The sequence below is a fragment of the Lepidochelys kempii genome, chromosome 5 (genome assembly GCF_965140285.1).
Source record: "Lepidochelys kempii isolate rLepKem1 chromosome 5, rLepKem1.hap1, whole genome shotgun sequence".
In the NCBI taxonomy this organism is placed as follows: domain Eukaryota; kingdom Metazoa; phylum Chordata; order Testudines; family Cheloniidae; genus Lepidochelys; species Lepidochelys kempii.
This window is the reverse complement of record NC_136384.1, coordinates 30614153-30633226: the sequence shown is the minus strand read 5'-3', so window position 1 is coordinate 30633226 and position 19074 is coordinate 30614153. Positions and strand designations below refer to the sequence as shown.

At 42.9% G+C, this 19074-nt stretch overlaps 1 protein-coding gene and 1 long non-coding RNA gene across 3 annotated transcripts in view; one reads left to right on the top strand and one right to left on the bottom strand.

Moving 5' to 3' along the window:
* Window positions 1-6469, top strand: part of PAIP1 (poly(A) binding protein interacting protein 1) — a 45133-nt gene extending 38664 nt beyond the window's left edge. For both annotated transcript variants that reach the window (XM_073343892.2, XM_073343893.2), the window contains exons 10-11: window positions 16-109; window positions 5070-6469. In XM_073343892.2, coding sequence (XP_073199993.1) covers window positions 16-109; window positions 5070-5163 — 188 coding nt within the window. In that variant the 3' untranslated portion in view covers window positions 5164-6469. The remainder of the gene's footprint in view (window positions 1-15; window positions 110-5069) is intronic.
* Window positions 6470-13525: 7056 nt separating this feature from the next.
* LOC140911252 (uncharacterized) lies at window positions 13526-19036 on the bottom strand. The gene is made up of 2 exons (XR_012158874.1): window positions 18698-19036; window positions 13526-14810 (listed from the first exon to the last, which is right to left on the bottom strand). It is a non-coding gene; the product is annotated as an uncharacterized LOC140911252 (long non-coding RNA).
* Between the last annotated feature and the right edge of the window lie 38 nt (window positions 19037-19074).

Genomic DNA, 19074 nt, shown 5'->3' with positions numbered 1-19074 from the left:
TTTTTTCTTTTGTAGATTATCAAGAGAAATATCAAGAGTTGCTTGACAGAGAGGATTTCTTTCCAGATTATGAAGAAAATGGAACAGACTTATCAGGGGCTGGAGATCCGTATGTTTTGTTTTAGTCTGATACTTTTGCTCAAAAATGTCTAAGTTGCATTTCAGTTTTTTGTTTAAGTTTTTATTGATTTTTTCATAAAGAAGCACAGTGAAAAGTTCAAAAAGGTACATGCCTTATAGCTTGGATATATTTCCAAATATAACAAGCTTCATGGGATCTATAAAAGATTTATGTAATTTGACAGTTTGTCAAAGCTGCAAGACCAGACAATACTACATAGACATAACATGTTTGGGTGGGGGTAACAGTAATAAAATATGAGAAAACATGCATGAATAGGGAGAAGAGAGAAGGATGAGGTGAGGAGGGGTAGGTGGAATGGAGGTCTGGCATTCTTAGAGCCATCCAAGAACTAATTTTACAAAAAAATGGAAGAGTATAGTCTTATGCCCAGAATAGAGCACTGCAGTTTTGAGAATACAGGCCCTACACAAAATACAAAGCATCGTATTGAGGGTTATGGTAGACTAAAGTTGGGGAGTTCTGAACATCTTAAGTTGGAAAATCAGTATTTATTTCCACAGCAGTGTTACCTTGGCTGCATTGTACAAACTACATATAATTAATTAAACACAAAAAACTACAGAACACTAATGATCCAAAGTCAAGTACTCCAAAGTTAGGAAATGCCAGAATTAAAGTTGCCTGTTCAACCTTAATTTGGTCTCCTTCTATGTCTGCATTATGATAGTCTTTAATTACATCATCCCATACTGTTTTTTCCCACAGAACCCCTGCCTCATTCAATGCACATGCTGAACGACATTCACTGAATGAGCTACCATTCAGTATTTCATTTTATCCTCATTGTTCAGTATAGCCCCATGCCTTATTAACTGCATGCTGTTCAAACTCTGCTCTGCATACAGAATTACTAACTTTCTCATTGGCTTTTGTATAGTGCTTATGACTATAATATCTGAACGCTTCACAAAGGTATGTCTCTTCACAACACTCCTGTGAGTTGTATGGGTATTATCCCCATTTTAGAGATGGAGAACTGAGGCATGGAAAGACTAAGACCAACCAATTTTGGGTGCCTAGTATGAGATGCCTAGACCTGATTCTCCCCCCCCCACCCCCGACCCTCTCAAGTATTTAGCATTCTAGTATTTCACTTGTTCAGAGCACAGCCCCCGTTGACATCAGTTTCAGCTTGAGTGCTTGGCACTTCTACAAAACAAACCCCACAGTCTCAAGTCAGACACCCAGAAAATGATGAACACACAGTTAGTGGCCACCTGTGAAAAATCTGGTTTAAGGGACTTGCCCAGCTTCACATAGGAACTCTGTAGTAGAGGCAGAGAGAGAATCTAATTCTCCAAGGTAGCATTCAAATGCCTTAATAGTGAGACAGACCATCCTTTGCCTTCCTGCAGGCCATTGCCTCAGTCAGTACACACCTTTCAGCTTCTGCAATGAATGAGGTGTGGCAGACTTACAGTCAGTAGCCCCCATCAGACAACCTTGATTCATTCCCAGATCTATCTTGTGCACTGAATGAGATGGGTCATGTGGAAAAAAGAGTATGTTTTCATGTAATTATTAGACTACTCATAATGCAAACGAACAAGACAACTGAATTAAGGTTGCAATCTTTCATATGTCAGCAAATTGGAGACCAGTTTGTCCATCTCAAACTTATGTACTTTATATATTCGTTCATAAGCTGAATTTTTTTAGTATAAAAGGGAAGCACCAGAGAAGGGGGTCGGCTTATGAATGGGTATAGAGGGGGGGAGAGGTGGGACACAGCCCCTCCCCCCAACAGAGGGGGCAAGGAGAGGCAGCAGAGCCAGAAGGGAAGAGGCGGGGCCAGAGTCTCTCCGCTTCTAGCCACGCTGTTCTCCCCCCAACCTCCGAAGCAGCTGCCGCTGTGCTGCTCGACCCCACCCACCAGAGCAGGCTGTGGCTGCGCCACCCGGCCCACTGGAGCACACTGTGGCCGTGCCGCCCGGCCCAGCCCGCTGGAACATGCTGCAGCCACACCACCCGGTCTGGCCCACCGGAGCAGGCTGTGTCCGCACTGCCCAGCCTGCCAGAGCAGCTCCAGCCAGGCCAGACACATCCTCCTGTAGCCCTCTCCCCAATAAGGTGGGAAGGGATGGGATGAGGAGAGGTGGGGGTCCCAGACTAGGGGTGGGGTCATGTGGGGGGGTGGTCACAGGGGTTACTCCCCTGACCCCCAGCTTCTCCCCCCAGAAATATTTCCCCACCAGTTGCTGTCCCGGCCCGTCGGGGTAAGCAGCTGGTGTTCCAGGACACTTTGTTTACTTAGGTTTACCTCCGTGCCTGCAGACACTTGAGGTAAACAAACCATCTCGGACTGCCAGTGGCTTATCCTGGTGGCCTAGGAGCCAGAGTTTGCTGACCCCTGAATTATAGGGTTAGCTTATGAATGGGTCATAAAAATTTTCCATTTTTACTTATCCATCTTGCAGGGGGGTCAGTTTATAAATGAACCAGCTTATGATAGAGTAGATATGGTACTGTTTTTTTCTGAATAAGGTTGTTTAATTAGTATTTGTTTGGGGAAATGGTGTGTATTTGAGAAAGACAATGTCAATCGATAATGGTCAGACTCCTCTTGTACTCTGCTACAAGTTGGGCTGCAGCTCTGTAGCACAGCTGGCTTCCATTTCTGTAACACTTGGACACTACATTCTGTGGTAAACTTCAGGTAAATTTTAAAAAAAGCTTTTATTGAATTTAACATGGAAAGGAATAATAAGTGCAATATCCCTTGAATTTAGTTTAACCCTGAATTTTATGGTATCACTACATTTTCAGTTTTCTACAAACGTTAATGACAGTGCATTACTACACTGTTGCTGGCGGCTTTTTCCATTCATGAGGTAACAGTTGAGGCTTTTCGGAACACAGGGGTGTGTGGGAGTAGGGTTTGGTTGTTAGTCTCCGTGCTTTCCTTCTAGAAAAAAGGGATACATCCAGTACTTAACAGCAGCCAGCCACTCCGCTGCCCTCAGAGCAGTAACCACTACTGAATGAAACTGATAGACATGGCCATTAGCTGGAAGTTTTTATTACAATGAGAAACAGTGAAATAATTAAGTCTTGACTTTGTCATCAGGTTTCAGGGCTTTACCCACTGATTTCAATGAATTTCATGTGTCTCAAATACATTGTTACAGACTCTCTGCAGGCTTGGGGAGACAACACTGAATTCCTTTCAATTCAGTTTGCATTTGGAAGGTTTTTTCACAACCCAAAAGGCTAGAAATGACAGCTTAAACGCTGATTCTGCATTGAGAACTGTTGGCTGCCCTGAGGCCCACTGACCTCAGTGGGGCTCTAAGGGTATGTCTACACAGCAAAGAAAACCCTGTGCCTGGCCTGTGCCACCCGATTCAGGCTCGTGGGGCTCGGGCCGCAGGCTCTTCATTGCTGGATAGGCTTCTGGGCTCAGGCTGGAGCTTGGGCTCTCGGACCTGTGGGGTGGGAGAATCCTAGAGCTCGGTCTCCATCCTGAGCCCCGAAGTCTGCACAGCAATGAAACAGCCCTGCAGTCCTAGTCCTGTGAGCCCATGTTGACTGGAAGGGGCCAGGCACAGGGTTTTCTTTGCTGGGTCGACCTATCCTTAATGGGTACACAGCTCCACCTGCATGGTCTGTGTTGCAGGACCAGGGTCTTAGATTATACTGAACAATATTGCATCAGTAGTTGGTTTAAGTAGCAAATTTTGAAGCTGTGGAATCTGAGTACACAAGACCTAATAATCGGCTTTCTAGACTCCTAATGGGACAAATTAATTTGTCATGATATATGAATAAAAGTTAGATACAGTATTTGAGCTGGGAAATTGACATGTCATTTTGTTACCTTAGAGACTAACAAATTTATTAGAGCATAAGCTTTTGTAAGCTACAGCTTACTTCATCGGATGCAACTCACAAAAGCTTATGCTCTTATAAATGTGTTAGTCTCTAAGGTGCCACAAGACCTCCTTTTCTTTTTATGGATACAGACTAACACGGCTGCTACTCTGTAACCCGTCATTTTGTTAGTTATGCATATAGATCGGGGTGGGCAAACCTTTTGGCCCAAGGGCCACGTCTGGGTGGGGAAATGCATGCAGGGCCATAAATCTAGGGCTAGGGCTGGGGCAGGGGGTTAGGGTGCAGGAGGGAGTGTGGGCTGTGGAAGGGGATGAGGTGAGCAGGAAGGGGCTCAGAGCAAGGGGTTGGGGCAGAGGAGGGGTGCGGGGTGTATGAGGGGGCTTAGGGAAGGGGGTTGGGTGCAGGAGGGGGTGCAAAGTGCAGGATGGGGCTCGGGGCAGGGGGTTGGGGTGCAGGAGGGGCTCATGGCAGGGGTGCAAGGAGGAGTGCGGGAGGGGGCTCAGGGCAGGGGTTGGGGTGCAGGAGAGGTGCGGGGTGCAGCAGGAGGCTCAGGGCAGGGGGTTGGGGTGCAGGAGGAGTGCAGCAGGGAGTTAGTGCAGGAGGGGTTCAAGGTGCGGGCTCCGGCCCGGCGCCGCTTACCTGGAGCGGCTCCAGGGTGGCAGCAGCACGCAGTGGGGCTCAGACAGGCTCCCTGCTTGCCCTGGCCCCGTGCTGCTCCCGGAAGCAGCCGGCACCATGTCCCTGCAGCCCCTGGGGGAGGGGTGCAGAGGGCTCCACATGCTGCCCCCGCCTCTGGGTACCTCCCCCGAAGCTCCCATTGGCCACAGTTCCCGGTTCCCAGCCAATGGGAGTTGGGGGGGGGGGGGCAGTGCCTGTACTGAATCTTATAAACTGAACAGATATGTCAAACCTCCAAGGATCTCCTAAGCACTACAGGAAATAGTTTTGGTTATTCACTATCCACTTTGTTACCAAACATAGTCCCAACATGGCAGTGTATTGTCTGGTGACCTTCACTTTTTCTTTTTCGTAAAAGAAAACAGTACAAATATAGCCTAACAGCAAATTTTTTTAAAAAATTTTTTTGTAGGTACTTTGATGACATTGATGATGAGATGGATCCAGAAATTGAAGAAGCATATGAAAAATTCTGCTTAGAATCGGAACGTAAGAGAAAACAATGAGATGTTATGCACAATATTAGCATAATAAAGCAGTTTAGGTATGATTAGTAAACAGGGAAAACCAAGAGAACTTGTCACATGTATACCAAATTAAGGATGTTGAGTTTCTCTGAGTATTAAAGTTATGCAATTTCCATTTTGTTAAACTGAATCTGCCAAAAATTGTAAACTTATGCCCTGTAACTTAAAATGTTGTGTATATATCATAGTTTATTTTATGTACAGTTAAATGAACAATGTTTTGGCTGCAATAAAATTGTTTTGAGAAGTATCACATGGAAATAAAATTTTACTAACTGGGAAATGTCCCATTTAAAATGCTAAATTTACCTTGGAAGAAATGAAAACCTTGAGTTAAAAATAAATTGCTCACTTATTTTAGTATACACTAGGATTGCCTCACCCTTTTTATCATACAGGAGTTTTCTGATATTACATATTTTTAGGTTAGGAAACTCAACTGCAGATGGGTAGATTTTTTTAAATGTGTATCACAATCATGAAAAAAGCTAGTTGTTTTTTTTTTCCCAACGTGTGTGGCGGTATTTGGGGTTCGTTTCTGGAATAAACATTTTTAATATGTGACATCATTAATACGCAAGCACTGCTTTGGAAGCCAGGTGCTTTAAGGACACTTGCCTATTTTCAACTTTTACAAGCAGAAGCTTCTGCTAAATATTTTTGCATTCTTCTACAAGAATACATTAATGTAACTAGGTTTTAGCCCATGCTCTACAACGTGTGCAGCTTTGAATCTATGTATTCTTGAATGTGATTAACATGATTAACATGTCTACCCTTCTGAGAGAGCCCCAGGACACTTCTTATTCCTCTAATTAATTTATACAATTTATTGTGTTGATTCTGTAGTTTGGTTTGTATCAATTTTTATATTTCAGATATATTAACAAATTCTGAAGTCAACTGCTGCTTGTCTCCAATCTAATAATTTGTATTGTAGTTTTTCTGAAATACCCAAAGACAATTCTTATTATTGCCTATAATTCAGTTGTAGTGGTTCATGCTATTTGGTATTGGATAGATGAAGTAGAACCCATTACCAACTCAAAATGCATATGTTTCCAACTTCCCAAGAAGTAAGTAAAATAGCTTATGTAAAGAAAACACATGTTGTAAATATGCATGTAAATAGTTCTGTTAATATTGCACTGTAATACCTTTGGTACAATAATTTGTGTCCGCTAATACTGTTAACATTGACTACATTTTCTTGCTGTTTGTTTAGCATATTAGTTTAGATTAAGTTTTGAAAAATAAAATTTAACTAGCTTTGTTTCCTTTGGAATATTTTCATTGTGCTTTTCTTTTCCTGGTTTCAAAAAAAAAATTTGATTAGAATTTTTTGTTTCCCCAGTTTATTTTAACAGTATCTGTGTACCCAGTGCCTAATGCTGAAACAACTTACTATCTCATATTCAAGCATTTATCAAATTATACTTTCAAGAAAGCAGCAAATTAACATTTTTTGATTACACAACTGGACTGAGAATTTTTTTCTGTAATACAGATTTGAAAAGCAAATTCATAAAAGGAAAATACATATATACAGGTACAGTATTTGCATTTAAAAATGTCCATACACAATCTGGAATTTGTAGGTAAGAGTAGATTAAATTTCCCTTACACATCTATTCTGCACATTTTCATGTACAAGTACATCACCAGAGAAATAATATAACTAGATCCATCAAAGCAGTTTTCTTGAAAAGAACATTTCATCCAAAACCAATTTGTTTTAACACCTCTCCCCCAATTATTTTTTTAAATCAGACCTTTATCATGGTCTCAGTTTGGGGCAAATTGCACCTGTATTTTCCCCTTAATGGTCCAGCAAGGGTATCCACTCTCAGGCTTCCTGTTTCCCTGGCTGCTGCCTCTCTTGGATGGAGACCTGTCTCTCTCTCCCTTCTGACCAGGATATTCCCAGGCTGAACTGTTCCCTGCCTTCACTGAGTTATTCTCAACTAAAGATCGGCTGCCTAAGCAGGCTTCTCTGTCAAGAAAAGTTTAGTCCATTCTTTATACAGTTCAGGGGTCTTTGATCTGGAGTTTTCCAGGAAAAGGTAATCAATAGACAATGGGTTTTTCTCAAGGCGCAAGCTTCAAAAGGATGGACTCAGAGCTAGGTCATTGCATTCCCCTGTCCCCCAGTATTTCCTAGGAAATCCACTTCAACACATATTGTCCTAAAAAGTCCTTTGACATTCCTGATCCTTTCCAGAGATTGCATTAGTCAGTCTCCGAGAGAAGTTACGTACAATTCCACAATAACGTATACACAATTACATTTTTAATACAGGAAACCCCAAACTTAATTCAAGTGTTTATCTTATTTGTTATATCTGTCACAATAATAGTCTCTCACATGGGGAGGGTTAAAGTAAGTTTTAAACTGATTTTCCTGTTTTCTCTTGTCCCTGTCCCTGCTACTGGATGTAAGCGGGAGGCTTCCAAGCTGATGACTTCACTGGTAGAAACCAGCAGGCAGCTGAGTAGTGTTCCAGTTGCTAGCCTAACTCACTAACCAGTCTGTCAAAATTCCTGTCTGCTACTTTTTTTTTTTTCTTTTTAAATAGGCCAGCTGGGGAGTGAGAACAAGGGGTAGCAGAGCCCTATCAATTAATTTTGGAGAATTCAAAACCTACCTATTTTCTTCAGAGGTTGGAGGAAGCTATGCAGTAGTGTTGCTTGGAAGACTTATTTCTTTAGGACCACAATGAGTGGTGAAGGAAGGGCCTTTATCTTGAGCTGCCTGTTTCTATGTAAGTTTTATACCACATTCTTCACTATGTTGTTGTTTTATCCAGCAACAATGTTTTCTTGGTCTCTGGCTGCTCTTCTAGCATGTGACTGTACGGTAAGAGAAGAATCTGTTGCTGCCACTGCCACTACAGAGTTGACTCAAGAAAGCCACCCCAGCCACAGTCACTGATTCTCTAGAGCTGCTGGTCAAGACTCTTGAGCACCTGACATTGGCTCTGTTTTCTGGCTCTCCTCCCCACTCCTCAATGTCTGTATATGTGTATGACTTTCTCTCTCTAGCTTCCACAATCAAATGTTGCTTATTCTCCTGGTTTGGCTCTTCTATGTCGCATTTCTTTCATGTTTGTGTGTAACTGCAGTAGCTTGGTGGCTGAGATCTAGATGCCTATTGGTAGTGTCTTCCCGTGTCGGTATTTATATGGTTAATCCTCCCGTGCTCTATCCATAGAGACCCTACTTGGAAGAAGTCAATTATAGAAAGCCTACCTAATGTGCCTCTCCTTGAGGTCCACAGATTTCCTAAGAAAGATTCCTGAAAGAATGAAACAGCTACTCAGGAGTCGAACAGATGGTAACAAAAATCAAGTGACTTGCAGTCAAACTGGGAGACTTAACAATCTGTAAAGGGTATTTTAATTTAACGGTGCCCTGTCCTGCTCACTGGGACACTGCCTGCACTCTTTTGCTGATAAGGTCACTAAGCCCCTCCACAGCCACTGCTTACACAAGCAGGAAGTGGAAATTGGTAAATAATTTTATTTAAAAGTACTTGGAAAAAATTGGTTTCATTCCTAAATGCCAAATCTAAATTTTAAGACTATATTTTACAAGATTTATATGAATGATTCTTTGTATGTGAGGAAGGCATGTCCAGAATTATGGATTTGATACTATAAATGATGTGATAATTTATATTACAAATAAATAATTCTTATCAGGAATTAAGGCTTCAGTGCACTGGGCACTGTAGAAATATAAAATAAAAAGATAGTCCTTACCCCCAGAGAGCTAACACTCTTGACTCTTTATTTTACAGATCTCAGTAGGTGGACAGAACAGGTGTGTGAGAGGAGGAAGGGGGCATGAGGTAACAATGAAAATGAGCATATTTTGTATAGAATGCAGTAGTCATAAATGATCACCTGTCTAGCTCCTATCAGCTGGCAGTGCTTTTGTAGGCATGGTGTCTCTTGGGAAACAAAAGGTGGTGAAGAAGCAGATAATGGCATTCAGGGGGTGGAGGGGAACTTGAGGAAAATATATTCAGTATTTTCAGCACTTGCACTTGAAAATGAATGAAGTCTAACAGCCCAGGGAAGTCTAACAGGCTCCAGCATGGTTCCCAGAGCTGCTGCTGCAATGCAGGGACCTTTCAGCCCTGAAGCCCTGGTTCTAGTGGTATTGCTAGCTACAGCCTGGCCGTGCCAGCACTGGTACACATTGCTCCTGGAAATGTCTATTGCAACTCCGGTCACCCTACCACTCATCCCAGACCTAATCACGCAGGATCACGGCTGCCTCCGGCATCCGATCCTCAAGTCGCTCCACCTCACAGCATGGAAGCTCCATGGTTGAACGCAGTGGAGCTGTCCTGTTCTGATCAAGTCAGGCAGGTTCTCCCTGGCAGTACGAAACCCTCCACAAGGGCAACGTACCTTGCCAAGTGGAAGAGGTTCTCCATCTGGTCAGAGCAGCACCATCAGTCTCCAACGTTGCTTTGGTGCCATTTATACTGGACTACCTCCTCCATCTTAAACAACAGGCACTATCCATCTCGTTGATAAGGATTCACTTGGCTGCCATCTCTGCTTTCCATCTGGGTGCAGATGGCTACTCAATCTTCGCGAATCCAATCATCAGCCATTTCCTTAAAGGTCTTTACAGACTATACCCACAAGTACGACAGCCTATCCCGGCTTGGGACCTTAATCTGGTCCTTTCCAGACTTAGGGGCCCACCCTTTGAGCCACTGGCGACGTGCTCCCTGCTTTATCTCTCATAGAAGATGGCGTTTCTGGTGGCAATGACCTCAGCTAGGAGAATGTCGGAGCTCAGGGCCCTTACATCAGAGCCCCCTTACACCGTATTCCATAAGGACAAGGTTCAGCTCAGACCTCACCTGGCTTTTTTCCCTAAGGTTGTCTCCCAGTTCACATCAACCAGGACATCTTCCTCCCAGTATTCTATCCTAAGCCGCATTCCAGTGGTAGGGAGGAGAGGCTTCACTCATTAGATGTCCGCAGGGCGCTAGCCTTCGATATCGAGAGAACTAAGCTGTTCCGAAAGTCCGTCCAGTTATTCGCAGCGGTGGCCAATAGAATGAAAGGCCTCCCTGTCTCATTGCAGCGTATCTCATTGTGGATCATATCATGCATTCGGTAGTGCTATGACTTGGCAAAGGTGCCCGCTCCGCCGATCACCGCGCACTCCACCAGGGCTCAGGCCTCCTCAGCAGCATTCCGGACACAGGTCCCCACACAGGAAATCTGCAGGGCAGCAACGTGGTCCTTGATATACACACTTTCACCAGGCACTGTGCGATCACTCAACAGGCCAGAGATGACACAGCCGTCAGATGAGCTGTGCTCCAATCAGTGGATGACTCCATCCCCACCTCCTGAGCTTTGGCTTGTGAGTCACCTCATTGGAATGGACATGAACAAGCCCTCGAAGAAGAAAAATCGATTACTCACCTTCTCGTGACTGTTGTTCTTCAAGATGTGGTGATCATGTCCATTCCAATACCCACCTGTCCTACCCCTCTGTCGGAGCAGCTGGCAAGAAGAAACTGAGGGGGTGGGTGGTTAGCAGGGCCCTATATTGGGTGCCATGAAGGCGTGACTCCAGTGGGCGCCCAGGCCGACTCTGTGGACGCTGCTAAGGGAAGAATCTTCCGGCTGGCATGCACGCAGCACCCACACACCTGATTGGAATGGACATGAACAACACATCTCGAAGAACAACAGTTACGAGAAGGTGAGTAACCGTTTTATCTCCTCTGTATTATGCATCATTCAGTTTCACCCAGTTATTGAGCACAGTAACTTGTTTGGATAAAGCAGACCTTACAAAAAAAGCATCCAGTCTTGATTTGAAGACAGCAAGAAATGCAGTATCCACTATTTTCCTTGGTAGTCTATTCCCATGGTAAATCACACCCATTCTTAAAAATTTGTTCCTTACTTCTAATTTGAATTTGTCTAGCTTCAGCTTCCAGTCATCCACTGGAGGCCAATTTCTTGTGATGCCTTTCTCTGCTAGATTAAAAAAGCCCTGTAGTACCCAGTATTTTCTCCCTGTGAAGGTACCTATATACTGTAATCAAGTCACCTCTCAATCTTTTTTGATAAACTAAACAGGCTCTTTAAGTCTCTTAGTGTAAAGAATTTTCTCCAGCCCTTGAATCATTTTTGTGGCTCTTCTGCACCCTCTCCATTTTTTTAGCATCCTTTTTAAAATGTGGACCCCAGAACTGTACATAGTAATTTTGTATGTCTTGCCATGGCATTGTACAGAGGTAAAATCGCATCTCTACTACTCCTGTTTCTGCAACAAACGATACACTAGCTTCTTTTGTGACAGCACACACCAGGTGCTTATGTTCAGTTGCTTCTCCACTCTAACCCTTATTTCTTTTTTCAGTGTCACTGCTTTCCAGGATAAAGACCCTCATTCTATAAGTATGGCCTTCGTTCCTTGTTCCTAGATATAGAACTTTGCATTTGGCTTTGCATTTTGTTTGAATAGATTCAGAGTACCAATCAATCCACATCCCTCTGTACAACTGTCATGTCTTCATAATTTACCATTCAGCTAATTTTTATTTCATCTACAAATTTTAACAGCAGTGATTTTATATTTACTTCCAGATCATTTTATGAAAATGTTGAATAGCATACGGCCTCATACCAGCCCCTGCAGAAATCCACTAGAAATGCCCCCTATTCGATGATGATTCCCCATTGACTGCTAATTTTTGAGCTGTTACCCAATTCTTAATCCTTTTAACATGTGCTTTACTGATATTGTATAGAGCTGTTTTTTTAAAAAATCAGAATATTGTGTGGGTACTAAGTCAAATGCTTTGCAAATGTCTAAGTACATTACAAGTTTGGTAACCGCAGAGAAGTAATCTCGTCAACTAATGAAACTGGGTTTTTTGACAAGACCTGCTTTCCAGGTTGAACGGCATTAGTTATATTCCTGACCTTTACTTCTCTAGTAGTTGAATCTCTTTTCAGTTTTTCTATTATTTTGCCCAAGATTGATGTCAGGCTAGGCAGTTTATAGGTACCCAAATCATCCCACTTGCCTTTAGTAGAATATTGGCACAATATTAGCATGCTTACAGTCTTCTGGAATTTCCCTGGTATTCCAAGATTTATTAAAAATAACGTAAGTGGTCCAGAGCTCTTCTCAACCATCTATTTTAGGACTCTTGGGTGCAAGTTATCTGGGCCTTCTGCTTTAAAAATCTTTATCCCTGGTAGATGTTAGCATCCTCTTCAGTTACTAAAGAACCAGAAAGTACTTCATCTTCATATGCTACAAGTTAATCATCCTACATACTTTAAAATACAGAATAAAAAAACTAGGACTGTCAAGCGATTAAAACAATTAATCGTGCTGTTAATAATAGTATACCATATATTTAAATATGTTTGGATGTTTTCTACATTTTCAAATGTGTTGATTACAGTTACAACACAGAACACAAAGTGTATAGTGCTCACTTTATATTTATTTTTAATTACAAAGATTTGCATTGTAAAAAGCAAAATAAATAGTATTTTTCAATTCACCTAATACAAGTACTGTACTGTGGTCTCTTTATCATGAAAGTAGCTCAGTGGTTTGAGCATTGGCCTGCTAAACCCAGGGTTGTGAGTTCAATCCTTGAGGGGGCCATTTAGGGATTGGTCCTGCTTTGAGCAGGGGGTTGGACTAGATGACCTCCTGAGGTCCCTTCCAACCCTGATATTCTATGATTCTATGAAAGTTGAACTTACAAATGTAGAATTATGTACAAAAAATAACTGCATTCAAAAATGAAACAATGGAAAAACCTACAAGTCCACTCAGTCCTACTTCATCCAATTGCTCAGACAAACAAGTTTGGTTACAATTTGCAGGAGATAATGGTGCCTGAGTCTTGTTTACAGTGTCACCTGAAAGTGAGAATGGGTGTGTGACAGGTTGGATCACAGAAAACCCCTTGGGAACTGCCAACTGATGTGCTGAGACTACCTCTGAGCCCATTTTCACTGGTGGCTTGGGATTTCAGTGCCATATCTGGTTCGAGCCGGACACTCTAGCCCGCTACAAACAGACCCAGGTCTGAACAACATCCCCCAAACGCTGCAGGCTTACCTGAAAACAGCTTAAGAAGTGTTCCTGTCTTCAACACTCAGATGCCCAGCTCCCAATGGGGTCCAAACCCCCAAATAAATCCATTTTACCCTGTATAAAGCTTATACAGGGTAAACTCATAAATTGTTCGCCCTCTATAACACTGATAGAGTGATATGCACAGCTGTTTTCCCCCTCCCTCTGGTATTATTCAGTAACCCAAAGTATGTATTAAGTAAAAAGTGATTTTATTAAATACAAAAAGTAGGTTTAAGTGGTTCCAAGTAATAACAGACAGAACAAAGTGAATTACCAAGCAAAATAAAATAAAACATGCAAGTCTAAACCAAATACTGTAAGAAAGTGATTACAGATGAAATCTCACCCTCAGAGATGTTCCAGTAAGCTTCTTTTACAGACTAGTCTCCTTCTAGTCTGGGTCCAGCAATCACTCACACCCATGTGGTTACTGTCCTTTGTTCCAGTTTCTTTCAGGTATCCTTTAAGGGTGGAGAGGCTACCTCTTGAGTGAGACCAAATGGAGGGGTCTCCCAGGGGCTTAAATAGACTTTCTCTTGTGGGTGGAGACCCCCTCCTCTCTCCTATGCCGAATCCAGCTGCAAGCTGGAGTTTTGGAGTCACATGGGCAAGTCACATGTCCATGCATGACTCAGAACTTTACAGGCGGCAGCCATTGCTCACATGCTACCTTGAAAGTCCCCAGGTAGACTTCTTATGTGTATTGAAGTCTTCCAAGGTTCCATTGTCTGTTAAGTGTTTCTTGACTGGGTACTTAACTCACAAATTCTTTTCTTAAGAAGCTGACCAAATGCCTTACTAAGGCTACTTAAAATCAAACAAATACACAGCCAATATTCATAACTTTGAATAAAAAATGATACATGCATGCATACAAATAGGATGAATATATTCAGTAGATCATAACCTTTACAGAGATTTGTTACATGGCATATATAGCATAAAACATATTCCAGTTATGTCATATATACATTCATAAGCATATTTCCATAAAGCATTATGGGGTGCAACATCACAGGGTGTTTGCATGGCACTGTTGTAGCCTGCGTCACAAGATATTTACTTGCCAGATCCGCTAAAGATTCATATGTCTCTTCATGCTTCAACCACCATTCCAGAGGTCATGCATCCATGCTGATGACGGGTTCTGCTCAATAACGATCCAAAGCAGAGCGCACCGACAAATGTTCATTTTCATCATCTGAGACAGATGCCACCAGCAGAAGGTTAATTTTCTTTTTTGGTGGTTCGGGTTCTTTAGTTTCCCCATCAAAGCGTTGCTCTTTTAAGACTTCTGAAAGCATTCCACACCTCATCCCTCTCAGATTTTGGATGGCACTTCAGATTCTTAAACCTTAGGTCAAATGCTGTAGATATCTTTAGAAATCTCACATTGGTACCTTCTTTGCATTTTGTCAAATCTGCTGTGAAAGTGTTCTTAAAACGAACGTGTGCTGGGTCATCACCCGAGACTGCTATAACATGAAATATATGGCAGAAGGCGGGTAAAACAGAATAAGAAACATAATTCTCCCCCAAAGAGTTCAGTCCCAAATTGAATTAATGCTTTTTTTTTTTTTAACGAGCGTCATGAGCATGGCAGCATGTCCTCTGGAGTGGTGACCAAAGCATGAAGGGGCATACAAATGTTTAGCATATCTGGCATGTAAATCTCTTGCAATGCCAGATACACAAGTGCCATGCAAATGCCTGTTCCCACTTTCTGGTGACATTGTAAATAAGAAGCAGGCAGTAGTATCTGCCATAAATAACAAACCTGTTTGTCTTAGCGATTGGCTGAACAAGAAGTAGGACTGAGTGTACTTTTAGGCTCTAAACTTTTATATTGTTTTGTTTTTGAGTGCAGTTATGTAACAAAAAATATCTACATTTGTAAGTTACATTTTCACAATAAAGAGATTGCACCACAGTACTTGTGTGAGGTGAACTGAAAAATACTATTTCTTTCATCATTTTTAAAGTGCAAATATTTGTAATAAAAAATATCAAGTGAGCGCTACACTTTGCATACTGTGTTGTAATAGAAATCAGTATATTTGAAAATGTAGAAAAACATCCAAAAATATTTAATAAATTTCAGTTGGTATTCTATTGTTTTTATCAGTGCAATTAATCGCGATTAATTTTTGAGTAATCATGTGAGTTAACTGCGATTAATCAACAGCCCTAATAAAAACGTATTGAACATGTTTACCTTTTCAGTATCATTATTAACAATTTTACCATCTCCACTTAGTAATGGACCTATACAATTTTTTTTGTTTGGTTGGGGGTTTTGCTGTTTGTTCCTAATGTACTTACACTATTTTATTGTGCTTAGATCAGCCAGACATTCTCTCCCCCCAACGTCTTTACCTTCTCTTATCATTTTTTATGTCATAACTTCCAATTTATATTGATTGTATTCTAATTCTATTCTCCTGTTTTTCATTTGTAATATACAATATTGCTTTTTTGTTTCTAATTGCTGCCTTCTGAACGAGCATGGGCTTTTAGCCAGAGTTGCCCTTGATTATGGAATTGTAGGTTTGGGGCCCTCTCATAAACTCTTCTTTAAGAACTCCCAATTTTCATTCGCAGTTTTTCTGTCTACATTTTTTTCTTCCACTAAATTTGACTCATCATTTTCCCTAGCTTTGAGAAATTAGCTTTTTGAAGCATCAGGATATATATGTTACTCCTTGTGACCTTCTTCAGTTTGGCCATATTCCGTGTAATCGGGTCATGATCATTAGTCCCTATATATATCTATATCTATCTATACGTGTATGTATGTATAAGTTTTAGAAACTAAGAATATTTTACTACTGGTTGCATGAAACCTCTTGTATGTCTCCCAAATTGAAGTTTTGTCCATAATAGCACAATTTTGCTTTCTACACATTAGACGGGTGCTTAAGAAATAACTCCCCCTATTTGCTGATTTGATTTGCAGGTCTGTAACTGATCCAGAAACTAAGGTTTCCCCCTCCCAACCTTAGCAACCCCTGTGATGTGTCACTCCTTCCTTAGATATTTTTAAGGTCAGGCTTGACAAAGCCCTGGCTGGGATGATTTAGTTGGCGATTGGTCCTGCTTTGAGCAGGGGGTTGGACTAGATGACCTCCTGAGGTCCCTTCCAACCCTGATATTCTATGATCTAACCACCATTTTAAAATCATGGAAATAGAGAGAAATTCAAGAAAGATATTGATAAATTGGACAGGGTTAAGAGAAGAGCCACAAGAATGATTAAAGGATTAGACAAGTCTTATAGTGATAGATTCAAGCTCAGTCTATTTACTTTAACAAAGCAAAGGTTAAGTGGAGACTTGATTACAATCTATAAGTACCTGTATTGGGAACAAATATTTAACAGTAGGCTCTTAAGTCTAGCAGAGGAAGATATCCTGATCCTGGAATTTGAAACTAGACAAATTCAACTGGAAATAAAATGTAAATTTTTAACTGTGAGACTAGTTTACCATTGGAATGATTTATCAAGGGTGGTGGTGGATTTTATATCACTGACTACATTAAAATCAAGCTTGGATTTTTTTTTAAATATGCTCGAGAAAATATTTTGGGAAAGTTCTAGGGCCTGTGCTACACAGGTCAGACTAGATTATCACAATGTGGTCCCTTCTGGGCTTAGAATCTATGACTAAAAGATGGTTCTGCAACGATTGTGATGGTTAGTTACCATCCAATCCCTAGCAGAGACCTAGAGAACATGTTGATCACTGACAATATTGCCAACCATGAGTGCTCAAAAATCAGGCTGCCCAAAATAATACGCTTTAAAAATCATGATTTTTAAATATATATAGTTTTTACTGGTATTCTGTTTTTTAACACTCAGATCATATTTTTAAGCTTTCCTGTGCAACCATGAGGGATAGAAGATTATTATTTTATAAAATAATGAAATCCTATAGTCACATGCCTCCAGGAGCTGGGGCTGTAAGAAATACACTGAATATTAGAATAATGCAGTGATGTCACATCCATTACTGAAAAGCTGATGTGGAAACTGGTTCAGTTCATGTATCCCCAGTAATTTATTTTATTTCAAAAATGCAGATTTAGCACAATTGTTCGCACAGGTTAGGCAGTGGTTGAAAGCCTACCATTTCAGTTTTCTCTTTTGACATTTCTGCAGTGACAGCTTCTATTATTGTGCACTCTTTAAAACTATTTTGATTAGTTCACAGTAACCCATCACCAGATCTCCATATCCATTGCATATATGTAAAACAGCCAGACCATGAAAACTAGTTTTAGGAATAGTATTTCTACCAATGGGTGGACTAGGTACAGTATCATTATACACACACGTCACATGCTGATGTCTTCAAGATCAGTGTTTTCTTACATGGGTAAAGCGCCTTATGGGGTGTCCACTGTCGACCGGGGTGTGATAGTATAAGAGCGGTAGGGTGAGCAAAGAGATGTAGGACCCTCAAACCTCTGCATTTCCACTGCAACCAGGTTCAGGGGCAGCGAGTTATATACAGTCATGGTGCCCAGGCTCCAGCAATATTCAGGGCCTGGGGGCCCAGCTCCACCAATGTTTGGGGCCGGGTCTCTCCCCTGGCCCTGCCTGCTTTTCCCCCACACCTTCCCCAAATGTCCCCCAACCCCCACTCATCTCCCCTGCCTTCGGTGCCTGCTCTGCGGGCTCCCCGCATCAACTGCTGCTGCAGGGTCCTAGTACCCCCCCCTTCACTAATGCCCCTAGCCCTGAGCCTCTCCAATGCCCCAAACCCCTCAACCCCAGCCCCAAACAGAGCCCTCATCCTCCCACACCCCAGTTCTCTGCCCTAGCCCTGAGCCCCTCCCACACCCTAAACCTCTCATCCTCAGCCCTCACTTACCCCCTCCTATCCCCAAACTCCCTCCCAGAGCCTGCACCCCCTCCACCCCCAAACTATCTCCCAGAGCCTGCACCCCTCACTCCCTCCTGCACCCCCTCCCCCACCCAAACTCCCTCCCAGAGCCTGCACCCCAATCCGCAGCCCAGGGCCTGCACCCCAGACCTCCTTCCCCCATTCAAACTCCATCCCAGAGTCTTAGGCAGATTTGGGGTACGGGTAATGGAGTTTGGGGCAGGGTGGGTTCTGGGCACCACCAAAATTTCTACAAACCTGCCACCCCTGACTGTGTCCCATTCCCTGCTCCTGCTATATATGCTCCCTCACAGTCAGCTCTAGGAACAGCTCCCGCAGAGCCAGGCCTCAGCCCCTTGCACCAAGCAAGGCAGCTCTCTGGTGACGAGCATGCCCAACCCTGCTTTGCAGAGCCCTCCCCAGCGTGCTGGAACAATTGTTATACTGGGGGTGCTGAAAGCCACTGAACCAACCTGTAAACTCTGTACCGAACTCAAATCGCCTCAAGCCAAGGGGTGAGCATTACCCTCTGCCCCCCTCTTTCAAGCAGCGAGGGCCGCCCCTTCCCGGCGGCTCCTCGGAAGAAGACGCCAGGGGAACGAGCAGGTGCCAAACACTGGAAAGTGCACAATGAAATGACCCCCCCCGCCTCGGCGAAGGGATGGGCAACGCCCCAGCGCCTGAACAGACCGCAACGGGAGGCCGGTCCGCCGCGGCGCGCTCGCCGGCCTTCTCCCTGCGCGCGCCATGCTGCGCGCGCCAGGCCCGCCGGGCCGGGACAGCCTCCCGGCGCGCGAGAATCTCGCCGCCCCCTCACCACACACACACACACACACACACACACGAAGCC